Source organism: Humulus lupulus, chromosome 9 (genome assembly GCF_963169125.1).
Source record: "Humulus lupulus chromosome 9, drHumLupu1.1, whole genome shotgun sequence".
NCBI classification, from domain to species: Eukaryota; Viridiplantae; Streptophyta; class Magnoliopsida; order Rosales; family Cannabaceae; genus Humulus; species Humulus lupulus.
Genome location: NC_084801.1, coordinates 174,599,463 through 174,611,595, shown reverse-complemented (window position 1 = coordinate 174,611,595; position 12,133 = coordinate 174,599,463). Strand labels below are relative to the sequence as shown.

General features: G+C 35.2%; 1 protein-coding gene across 2 annotated transcripts; it reads left to right on the top strand.

Moving 5' to 3' along the window:
• The first annotated feature begins 1,351 nt into the window (after positions 1-1,351).
• LOC133801177 (uncharacterized) lies at positions 1,352-10,994 on the top strand. Of its 2 annotated transcripts, none has more exons than XM_062239340.1 (18): positions 1,352-1,669; positions 2,242-2,386; positions 2,548-2,686; positions 3,339-3,490; positions 3,606-3,689; positions 3,774-3,836; positions 4,260-4,391; positions 4,479-4,688; positions 5,771-5,893; positions 6,454-6,503; positions 7,271-7,433; positions 7,531-7,674; positions 7,919-8,041; positions 8,123-8,221; positions 8,584-8,673; positions 8,821-8,905; positions 10,134-10,264; positions 10,379-10,994. In XM_062239340.1, exons 2-18 carry the CDS (start codon positions 2,270-2,272, stop codon positions 10,520-10,522), a joined length of 2,049 nt encoding a protein of 682 aa, XP_062095324.1. In that variant the 5' UTR covers positions 1,352-1,669; positions 2,242-2,269; the 3' UTR covers positions 10,523-10,994. The 2 variants fall into 2 exon arrangements, with proteins under 2 accessions (XP_062095324.1, XP_062095323.1); XM_062239339.1 differs by having other exon boundaries at positions 1,352-1,764.
• Positions 10,995-12,133: the final 1,139 nt, after the last annotated feature.

Below are 12,133 nucleotides of genomic sequence, written 5' to 3'. Positions count from 1 at the left end.
AATTGCTTAAAAGGGGATTCCTTAGCCCTTTCAAGCAGCGCGAGCTCAAAAAACCTGGTCTTGATGTGATTTAAAGTACTACTACCCCGATATGTCACTCGACCAGGAAAGTGATCACTGAACGGAACAAGCAACTTAGGCATCTGTAACAACACATGAAATTTTTTTTGTAAGAAAACAGAATAAAAAAAATTTCAAAAAAACACTGAAATAAGTTGTCATCGAGCTCTATCGATCTCTATCGAGCTATCATCGAGCTGAAACATACCCTATCGAGCACTATCGAAAAACTATCGAGTTCCATCGAGAAATATCAACAACCTAAATTTATCGAGCCTATCGAGCCAGCATCGAGCCTATCGAGCTAAGAAAAATCTGTCTGTCTAGATAAATAACCATCGAGCTACAGTCTAGTCTCATATCGAACCATTATCGAACCTATCGAGCTATGAAAAATCTGTCTGTCTAGATAAATAACCATCGAGCTACAGTCTAGTCTCATATCGAACCATTATCGAACCTATCGAGCCCTTGTAATATAATACAACATATCCTACCGAGCTCTTATCGAGCTCATGTCGAGCTCATATCGAGCCATAATCGATCCATCATCGAACTGTTCAAACTACCTTATCGAGCCTACTATCGAACCATAATCGAACCTATCGAGCCACTGGTTCAAACCCAGAAAAATTTCCCACAAAATCGGACAACCCATTCCACAAATCACAGATTCAACAACGATATAAAGCAAATATGGACTTGGGTTCAAGATTTTACCTTAGTTTTTTAAACTTTGAAGGAAATATGCTCCGTGGGTCTCGGGTTTGACAGAAAAATGGGAGTTTGCAGTGGGCTCGAGATCGCCGGAGAAATGGGAGAAGGTGGGGGCTCGACGGAGAAGGTGGGAGCTTGACGGAGATGCGGGCTCGACGGCTCGACGGAGATGGCGGCTCGACGGCTCGACGGAGGTGGGGGTTCGATGGTTTTTGGGGGATTTTTGTGAGACTGAAAGAGAGAGAAACCGAGACTGAGAGAGAGAAGGCTGAGATTGAATGGGAAGGGTATTTTCGGTAGGAGGGAAAAGCTTAGCATTAATTTGAAAATATTATTAATGTTGGGATTTTTTGGTAATATTAGGTATTATTAGAGATAAAAAGTGAAATTTCCCTTTTATTTCTTATCATGTAATGAAATCTTTGCTAATACTAATGTTTTTGGGTGTTATTAGTATTCCATGTCTAACAAATACTCTTCTTTCGTCACCGCTCCCACTAGCTTTATTACAATTTTACCCCTTTCTTCTCCAAATATTCACATATATAAATATTGAATTTACTTTTTTTTTTTACAAAAAAAACAAACTCCATAGCTAATCGTGCCTTTGTTTCCCTATTCTCAGCTCCTCTCTCTCTCTCCCCCTTGACATGGATTAATCAATACACAAACTTTACTTCTCACTCTTCTTTCTTTCTTTCTCTCTCTAGGGTTTCGAACACAGCTCCCAGTTGCGAGGAACGAAGGTACTAACAGTCATCGCTTGTAGCTGTAGGGTTTCGTTTTCATTTCTCCAGTCTTATACACCACCGAAGCAGACAAAGAAGAAGAAGAAGAAGGAGGAGGAGAATAACTAGAAGCTCTCTTTGGTGGTTCTGATTTTTTTTCGATCGTACGTTACTTCTTGATTTGATTTGGGTTTTTGTTTACTCGGTTGGCTTGGCGCGCGGATCGTTGTTTTAGTTAATTCTGACACGTTTCCACGAGGTTTGAGTCTTTGGTGGTTAATTAATCTTTTCGAATTTGAACCTGTGTGGAACATGGGATTGGGCACTTGGGTTTTCGAATTCTTTTGTTGGTTTAGGGTTTTTGGTTAGTCTGAGTGAATTGGATGATGTATTAAGCTTTGGTCTAGAGGAAGGAAAGAAGATTTGGTCAATTGCTTTGTTAATTATCTTCACATTTGTACATTGGTTTAATTTTTGTGCCGTTCTTTGCCTGAGAAGTTGTTTATCAATGAAACTTAGTTATATGGAGTTAGGCTAATGGTTAGATTCGTTGTGGGTATTCTTATTTTCTGGCTCTGGAACTGTAAGAACGTGTATGTATTTACAGATTGATAGTCAGGGTATAGCTCGGGTTTTACTGATTGTATGTTTTTTGGTTGTTTGTATATTTGTGTGTGCGTGTTTTTCTCATGCTGGACCTGCAATGTTAATGGAAGTTTTGATGGAAATGAAATAGGTGATACATATTATGATTGATTGTTGCGATGGACTTAAATGCCTCACCAATACCTGAAGACGATGAAGATATTTATGAAAGGCATATAGAAGAATACAGTGCACCCGAAGAACGTGTGGAGTCTGCTGTTGATATTGCACGTCGGGTAATTTTTTTTCTTCATTTCTATTGTTTCTTGTCTGCTATTTTGCTTACTGAAGTGTGGTTTAAACGCAACCGTCTTTTCCTATATCGATTATTTTATATATATATATATATATATATTCTCATGTGTGTGATGGATGCTTTCAATGCTTCTTATGTCAGGAGCGTGAAGAAAGACGCATGCGATTAAAAAGAGAGCGTATAGATGACAGGCCAATGCAAACATCTCAACCATCTTACTATGACCATTCATTCCAAACAAAAATTCTAAAAACTTATGATAAGAGCAAGCTTCCCCCTGGTAAGTTTTTTGTTTTTGTTTAATCATTTAAGGCTGTGAATAAACTGCTGCAAAAAAAAAAAAAAAAAAAGTGCTCAGCACAATAATTTTTAATCGGCGCATAGCAATTTATTGCCTCCCTTTTATTTTTTTGAGCGATTCAGTGTATCTTTCATTCTAGCAATATATGATACATTATAAACAAACAATTAGAGTAGGCAACTTGCCAGGGATGATTGGAAGTTTATTCTCATTTTACAACTATGCTGCTCTATTTTTATTGAAACTGTGTTCAACATGCTTTTTTTTTTTTGGGGGGGGGGGGTTGGTTAAAAGTTCTGGCTTTGTCTTAGGAAAGTTAGGATATTCTGCTTTGGTAATTATTTTCATGGGCATTCATGTATTAGTTAATTAACTCTTACTGGTTTTGGATTGATGTCTCTATATTCATACTTAAGGACATGCCTTTCTCTTACTCAAGAGGGTAGCTCAAATGGTTAAGCCCGTGCTTTGCTACCACAGGGTCTGACGTTTGACTCTCTCCTGGGCACCCACATAGCAATTGCTATAGTTTTCTGGTCTCCAAATATTTTATTTGGGTTAGGCAAATAGTCTTGTTTCAAACAGAACAGGCCTTTGTCTCCATTTTTAAGTAATACTTGTCTCTGTGCAGGTTGGTTGGACTGCCCTCCAGTTGGTAAAGAAATATGTTGCATGATACCTTCTAAGGTTCCACTCGGTGAAGCATACCATGATTGTATTCCTCCTGGAAGACGATACTCATTCAAACAAGTGATTCATCAACAGAGGGTGTTAGGAAGAAAGGTTATTTTTCTCTCAGAAGATATTTAGAGACTCGATTTTTAATTTTTGTTTGATTAAAAGGATTCTGATATATATATTTATACACACACACACACACACACATTCATTATTTCAGCTTGGTTTGGTGATTGATTTGACCAATACATCTCGCTACTATCAAACAACGGATCTGAAGAAAGAGGGTATTAAGCATGTTAAGGTCAGTAGTTTGATTCCCATATAATTTTGTTACTTTTCCGTGTGTTTCATGACCATTATTAGCTAAAAATTTCTTGTGATCTAGATTCAATGCAGGGGGAGGGACTCTGTGCCTGACAATCCATCTGTCAACCAGTTTGTCCACGAGGTTTGCCTTTTGATTTATACATCCATTCATTATGCATAAATAGAAGACTATACAGATACAATATTGATATTTTATTATATTTATTTCCAACTGTTATCTTATTTGAACCATATTCTATTAGTAATTCGTATATAGATTGTCTTTTGTGATATTCACGTGTGCTATCCACTTTGTGTACATCAGTCCAGAAGTGTACGGCAGCAAATATGCATTTTTTTTAATGTTTGATTTGAGTAAGTAGTAGTTGAACTGTGTGCCGTTGGTTCATGATAATCTATGTACTTCTCTCTGTATCTTGTCTTGTAGTATGTATAGATTGTTTCTCTAATATTTTGAGTGTTTAATTGTTAATCATAATTATTCATCAATAATGTAACCCTGTGATATAAAACTTCCATTTCTGATTTATTTTTTCTTTTCCAGGTTTCACAGTTCATTTCTCGTCAAAAACACTCAAAAAAGTACATACTTGTTCATTGCACGCATGGGCACAATCGGACAGGTTACATGATTGTCCATTTCCTTATGCGGTCCCAACCATACTCTGTCAGTGAGGTCAGTTATGTACTTAGCTCTACATGTTGTAGTTTGGTTTATCCTCAATCATCATGTTCATGTCTTCCTTCTTTGCCACTCATGCAGGCAATAGCAACTTTTTCTGAGGCACGCCCTCCAGGCATCTACAAACCTGATTATATTGATGCACTCTACACGTTTTACCATGAAAGGAGGCCCGAAAATCTTATGTGCCCTCCAACTCCAGAATGGAAGCGTTCTTCTGATCTCGATCTAAATGGGGAGGCAGTGCCAGATGATGATGATGATGATGGAGTCCCCACTGCTTCTGTGCAGGTATGCATGTTTTATTTAGCGACCTACAGTTCGGTTGTGTTTTTCTACCATATGAAAGTCACAGTAAATTAGAATCTTACCACACAATGTGTGGCCTTACTCTTTTAGATGGTAGGACTAGGCACAATCCTTGTGTATAAGAGTACGCTTTAAGATGAAAGCAAATTATTAAATAAGATATGATTGTTGCTTTTGTAAATTGTCAACCTATCACCTCTATCACTTATTACCAATTACAGGGGGTAGAAGTCACAAACTCATTGGGTGCATGTTTAAGTAAATACTTTTTTGCCTTGTTGTTCATATTGAATGAATGCAGATGGCTAGGTGGTATGATTAGTTGAAATCTTTTTGGTAGTCCTGGTCTTCTCTCACTGGGGAAAATGTTAGTCTGGCTGTTTATTATTGATTATGGCCACTTATAGGATGTCTAATACTATAAGTAGACACTTAATATATTTTATTATAGTTTTTATTGCATTCCCCTCTCTTGGTTCCTTTTAGATTTTGTTAATTTTTTCAAAAAAATACTATAGGCCTATTCTTTGACATTTGAGTTGTATAGTATGAAACTAATTTGTATCATTGTTGATTTATATCTTCTGGTATTCATAGCGAAAATATTATTTTGTCTGCATTTGAGCTCTCTATAATTCTTTTCATTATTAATACAAGAACTATGTAAGATGGTGGTACAATCTTTGTGCACCTTCTTCAGTTTGTATTATTCTTTTCATTATTAATACAAGCAGTGGTGTTTTGCTTCCAAAAAAAAGAGGAGCACTTGAGCAATTATAATAAATATTGCTTTTCTATTTGTATATGTAGGGGATTAACAGTAATTATTCAAATAGTGCAAGGATCAAGAATGAATCTGATTAACAAAGATTGTATTTCTTATTGTATCGCTTTTTTTTAACTATTTTATAATATACACGATGCTTCAATTTGGCTATGGTATCTACTTTCTTTCAATACTATTTATGTAGTGCTCGTTTATTCATATATATATAAATATAAAATGTAGTCATTTTAGACCTGATGTATATTTTTCTGTTCAACTTTATCCCTGCCTCTTGCAGGAGACTCAGGAGGTAGACACGGTGATGTCAAATGATGATGTTTTGGGGGATGAGATACCTTGGGACCAGCAAGAAGCACTACGGCATTTCTGTTACCAATCTCTTAAGTTGGGTGGTGGTGGGGTAGGAATTTCATCACACTACTATTTTTTGCTCTTTGTCTACCTTTTATACTTGATATATCTAAGATTTCTTTATAAAAGCGAACACATTGTTGAGTATCTTTATGAATTTAATCTGACTTATTTAGGCTACTATATATTTGTAGCCTTTAGCTATAAGATCTGGTAAAGTTGCATATGGTAGTTATTTAGGTACTTCTATGATAAATTATATTCTATTTTTTTCCTTCTTCCATATTTTCCTTTGGAAATGTGCTCTCTAAATTTTGCTAGATATGTATTATTATTATTTTTTTGTCAGAAGATATGTATTAACTTTTTGAAACTTGTAACATTTTTGTTTTTTTCTCTCTTGTAAATAAAAGTCGACTTTGTTTTCACCCTTGTGTTATTATTTGCTCTTTGTTAAACTGTAGGATTTTCATTTTATACATCATGCTATTTGGCTTTCAGTTTGGTTTTGTGTAAGAATGAAATAAAAGTGTCAAAGAAAGTTGTAGTAGTCATGAATTTTGAGTTCTTGTTGTGCAATTGACATTGACCCGTTATTTTCAATTTCAGATAAGAGGAAACTCTCAATTTCCAGGGTCACATCCAGTGTCTCTTAACAGGTTTAATTTCAACTACCGTTGTTAACCCTTATTTTGCAATTGTTTCGTGGGGTTTATTATTATCAATCTATTGCTTATGCCCATCGCATCTGTGCAGAAGTTAATCTGAATTTACTCTTTGTACCTTTTACCTAGGGAGTATGGTCAAGTAAAATTAGATTTTTTTAAAATATATTCTATATATATTTATATAAGAACAGTTGGCCCTTAGTTCCAGCTGGGGTTTGAACCCCAGATCCTTTACTCACACAAGGTAATATGGTAAATATATTTAAAAGGGGTGTTCCTTATGTATGTCATAGTTATGCAGAAGTTAGTTATTATTCACTATTTTTTTTATTCTATATCTATGGTATATGGTCTACATAATTAAGAAGGGGAGACTTAGAATGTGATAGTAAATAGTAGAAGCAAAATAGAGAGACTAAGGAAGTTTTGTTGTCTGCTTGTTCTCTTTCTTTTCTTTATAAGGTTATGGTATATTGTAATCCATTTGCCACTCTAGGGGAGCTGGGAGAAGTTTGCAATATCCATAGGATTAATTAGAAATCAGTCAGTTTGATAGAGTAGATTATGTTGGCCATTCAGTACTGCATTTTCTTGTAAGTTTGAATTTTATACGGACCAGTTTTATGATGTGTAACACATTTGATTATGTGAGTGATTTAATCTTTTGATTGCATATTGTACCATTCTATTTTGATATCAATCATTTGGGGCTTGGATTTTTTGTTTTTCGTTTTGTTCTTATTTTTTTTATGACATAGGGATAACTTACAACTGCTGAGGCAACGATATTATTATGCAACCTGGAAAGCTGATGGGACACGATATATGATGTTAATAAATATTGATGGATGCTACTTGATTGATAGAAGTTTCAACTTTAGAAGGGTTCAGATGAGATTTCCTTGCAAATTCCCAAACGATGTATGCTTGTTATGTTTTGAGATAAAGTTACTATTATTCAGCCTTATTTTGTAGACTTTATAGATTTGAGGTGACATTTTCTTTCTCTTTTGTAAAGGGTTTAACTGAAAAAATGCCGACTCATCACTTCACGTTACTTGATGGTGAGATGATTATTGATACTCTGCCAGATTCAAATAAGCAGGAGAGAAGATATCTCATATATGATATGATAGCGATTAACCAAGTGTCTGTGATAGAGGTTGGGTTTACATTTTATTTTTAACTAAATAATATTCTATTATTCCCTTATGATACCATCATTTTTCCTTTAAACAAGTAAAAAAAAATATTATTAACAAAATATTAATTATTATACCAAGTTTTACATAGAGTGTCTTTTCTGGTTTTTGTAATTGTCGTTTTTAAGAACATGAAAAATGTTTCGTTGGTCTTTTAGATTTTTTGCTATCTTTTCACATCTAATGCTTTATGAAATGATGCAGCGACCTTTCTATGAAAGGTGGAAAATGCTTGATAGAGAAATCATTGAACCTCGAAATTCTGAACGCCAGAATATATACCAGAGTAGGAATCCTTCATATAGATATGACTTGGAACCATTCAGGGTAAGATTGATAATCCATGTTTTTGTAAAGTATTTCTTTTTTTTTTAATTATATGCTGAGATTAATTGCAAATGTTTGCAGGTTAGAAGAAAGGATTTTTGGTTGCTGTCCACCGTTACAAAGCTTTTACAGGATTTCATTCCTAGGCTATCTCATGATGCCGATGGTCTTATTTTTCAGGTAGTTTAGGATCTGAAAAAGCTAACAGATTTAACAATTATCTACGTCTCAAAAGTCTTACATGCTAGCTCTAACATGTGATGCCATTTTTTTTAAGACATTTGATGTTTTTTTTCTCGATCAATGGTTTTCCTTGCCCAAGAGTTCAATGCCATAAAAAAATTCTTTCAAGTTATTTTTTATTTATTGTGAGATTTTAGATGCTAGTTACTGCATGATTGTTGAGTTCTTGTCAGTCTTTATCTCTCTGATATTTTATTTATAGGGATGCATAGTATGGTTGCAGTGGTTCATGTAATCAAGCTATAAGGTTTAATATTGTTGTCGGGAATGACAGCAGTTACTTACTCTTAATCTGTCAGGGTTGGGATGATCCATATATTCCTCGTACTCATGAAGGCCTCTTGAAGTGGAAATATCCTGAAATGAACTCAGTTGACTTCCTATTTGAGGTTTGGCTGTCAGCTACACTGTGTTAGATTTTATCTATTACTATGGGAGTCTTCTATCTCTTTTTTTCTTGCTAAGATTTCTCCTTTTTTTTAATCTATCTGTTGTGGTGTTAACCTTTTTAACATGAACTTTTTCTACATGGATAGGTTGATGGTGAAGGTCGGCAGCTACTTTTTCTTTTTGAGCGTGGGAAGAAGAAACTGATGGATGGAAACAAGGTTGTATTTAAAGGTAATCATATCCTATCTTTATCTCTTTGCTTTCGTACTTGACAATTACTCTTTAACTTGATGTACAAATTATGTTTTTCCTTAAATTTTTATCTATAGTTAGAAAGACTGGTACACATGTGTCTAGTTCCGAAGACATTTGCACAGAGCAGTAGACTTGTCCCTCCTGCATACTGTTTTCATGTCCTGTTTAGCCTTTATAGTTGAAGCATCTGGTGATGAATTCTTATGATTTTAAGTAATTTTTTAATATTAAAGATTAGATTTGTATTGGAGAAAGGAAAAAATTGTTGAAGATGACAAGGTATCATCTTCAATTATAAAAGATGATAGGATACCGTCAGATTACAACCAAAAGGGTGCCAATCTCTAAGATGGTTGGAAAAAGAAAAGGCATTTAAATTCAAGTGTCAAAAGTCCATACAGCTACCCAAAATGTATTTTTTTTTTTTTACAAATTTGTGTATAATCCATCTCTACATTCTTAAAAGTTATACCGCTGTGAGTTTAGCAGTATTCTAGAGTTTCCGCCTTCCTGACTTTGGTCCTATTATTCCACATGATAGTAAGATATCATAACACCAATGAGGAAGCCACTGAACTCCGAATTCCAACAGAAACACAGACCATATCTTGGTAGAGAACGGGCAAGCAGAAATAGATGTTCCCGAAACTCGCTACCCTTACTGCATAGAACACACCAATATGGAGAAATCTCTAGGAAAGGTCATTGTTTCTGGAGAGTCTAGGCCGTGTCGTGTTTACCTTGCCCAAAGAGATAACCAGCTAAAATCTAAAATCTTTGAAGGAACTAGCACCGTCCATTTTCGTCTGTGTTATGAGGGAGCAATTATTTTAAGCTGTGAATTTTCATTTTCAAGTCTCTGGGTATAGGCTTCTGATAATAAATTCTGGAGACCACTGGCTCTTTGGCTGGTAACAGTAATAGCATTGCTAACTGCATCTAGTCCAGCTACAATGACTTCCAAATATCTTGGAATTAATGATATTTTACATGCATTCTAGTAATGTATGTCATTTTATATGCTTTTTGTGTTTTCCATAAGCCGTATGTCAACCAAAAAACTATTTATGGCACAGGCACCATAATGGTATATTGATCGACTTACCGCAGTGTTTGGTCTTGTTTTCTTGTTGCTTACATCATTTTTTGTCATGAAATTTCATGTTTCTGATTGTTAACTTCTCCTCCCCCTAAAAAAAATCAGATGGTTCAGACCCGGCGTCATACTCGGGAAAGATTGTAGAGTGCTCTTGGGATTCTGAAGAGCAAGTGTGGAACTGTATGCGAGTCAGGGTTGATAAAAATACACCAAATGATTTCAACACTTACAAAAAGGTTATTCTCTCCCCTCTCTCTTATTTGTCTTTCCTGCTAACATTCTCTTTACTTAGCTACTCATCTCGCTTGTTTTAATGGCGTAATGCTGCTGATTTCCAAAAAAAAAAACAGGTTATGCGGAGCATAAGGGACAACATAACAACAGAAGTCTTGTTGAGTGAGATAAACGAGATTATTCGCCTGCCTATGTATGCAGATAGGATTCGGAACGATAGTAAAGCTCACCAGCACTCAAATTCAGCGAGGAGGAGGTAAAAATAGAGAGAAAGAGAGAGACAAACCGAAATCCTTTCAGATGAGAAAGTGTTGTATTTTAGTGCTCAGTTGGGTTTTGTCTCCGGCATTGTCAATAGATGACTCTCAGAGTTAATTTCTCGTGTAATTAGCTACACTTAGCTATTATTTTGTAGGGGAGTGTGCTTGGCTGGTGAATTGTATGATCCAGCTGGTACCTGTGGGCAGCCCTCACAATCAAGAGCTTCTCTTTTATATGACTGTTCCATTATGGTAGTTAATCTTAGAAATCAAGCTGTTTAGGATTAGGCCCTCGCTTGTATATTAATTATTATGTATTAGCTGTTATTGTAAGTTGTTTCGAAGTAGGCATTTTTTCTTTTCTTTTTATTATTATTATTGCACATCAAGTTTTGCCTATTTTGTTATTTTAATTTAATGTGAATATATGACTTGAAGGACTGTGAACATGTTAACTCTCCTCTCTTCATCACCTTTCTTTGTATGATGTTTTTTTTTCTTTCGCTTGCGTTGTTTTAGCTTATTCTATTTTTGTTGTCCAATATCCATAGTTTTTTATGCTCGAATTGATAAAGGGTATAGACCTACCATAGATGCGACTCTTAAAAATAAAATTAATGCTAAGAGCATTAATATCCTCCAACAACACTTATGTGGTATGGAGAGATTGGTACAATTTAATATTGGATTCAACAATAACCTAAGGTGGTGTCCTACTTGATCTTAGGAAATTACATTTTATATCACCTTTTCAATAAAGTTCACAAAAGCATGGCATTTTAAAAAAAAAAAAAGTTATACTATGATTTTTTTTTAAGAATTTTTTATTTTATGGGTTTAGTTTCCCATTTTTTTTTTGTATAAAAGTTAATTTATGCCATAATTTTACTTTTAATCAAGTTTTATTAATTTGGAATGATATTTTTGTAAATTAGTTATTATTTTTTTATATTAATATTATATAACTATTTTTATATTAAATTTTACTTCAATTATTTTGATTTTTTTTAATATGGATTGTGTTAATTAGTTATTTTTTATTTATTTATTATAAACATTTTTTTTATATTGTCGTTTTTTTTTCAAAATCTGGGTAAGGTAACTGTTATCCCTGTTTTCTCCCGGGACACATGGTATGACACGATGGGTACATGGGCTCCCCCAAAAAGATCCAGGCCCATCCTGAGCCCAATGAATAGGGAAGAAGAAAGTCCTGATAGCCCAATCGTCAATGAACCGGGGACATTAGTAAATGAACCCGGACCAAGCATCCATGTCTCGACCTACCCATATCCTCCAGGATGCCAATAGGTGGCAGGTTCACTAGTCTGGGAATAGACCGTCGAGAATGAACCGGGACACTAGTAAATGAACCCGGACCAAGCATTCCTGTCCCGACCTATCCATATCCTCCGGGATGCCAATAGGTGGCAGGTTCACTAGTCTGCGACACAGACCTTGTCGAGAATGAACCGAGACACTAGTAAATGAACCCAGACTAGACGTCCAGATAAGGAGAGTTTGATCTTCCCTGACACTGACAGGTCCCCGAGAGACACGGAAGTTGGTCTCCTCAACTATGAACAAGAAGTTACGCATGGAACGTACACT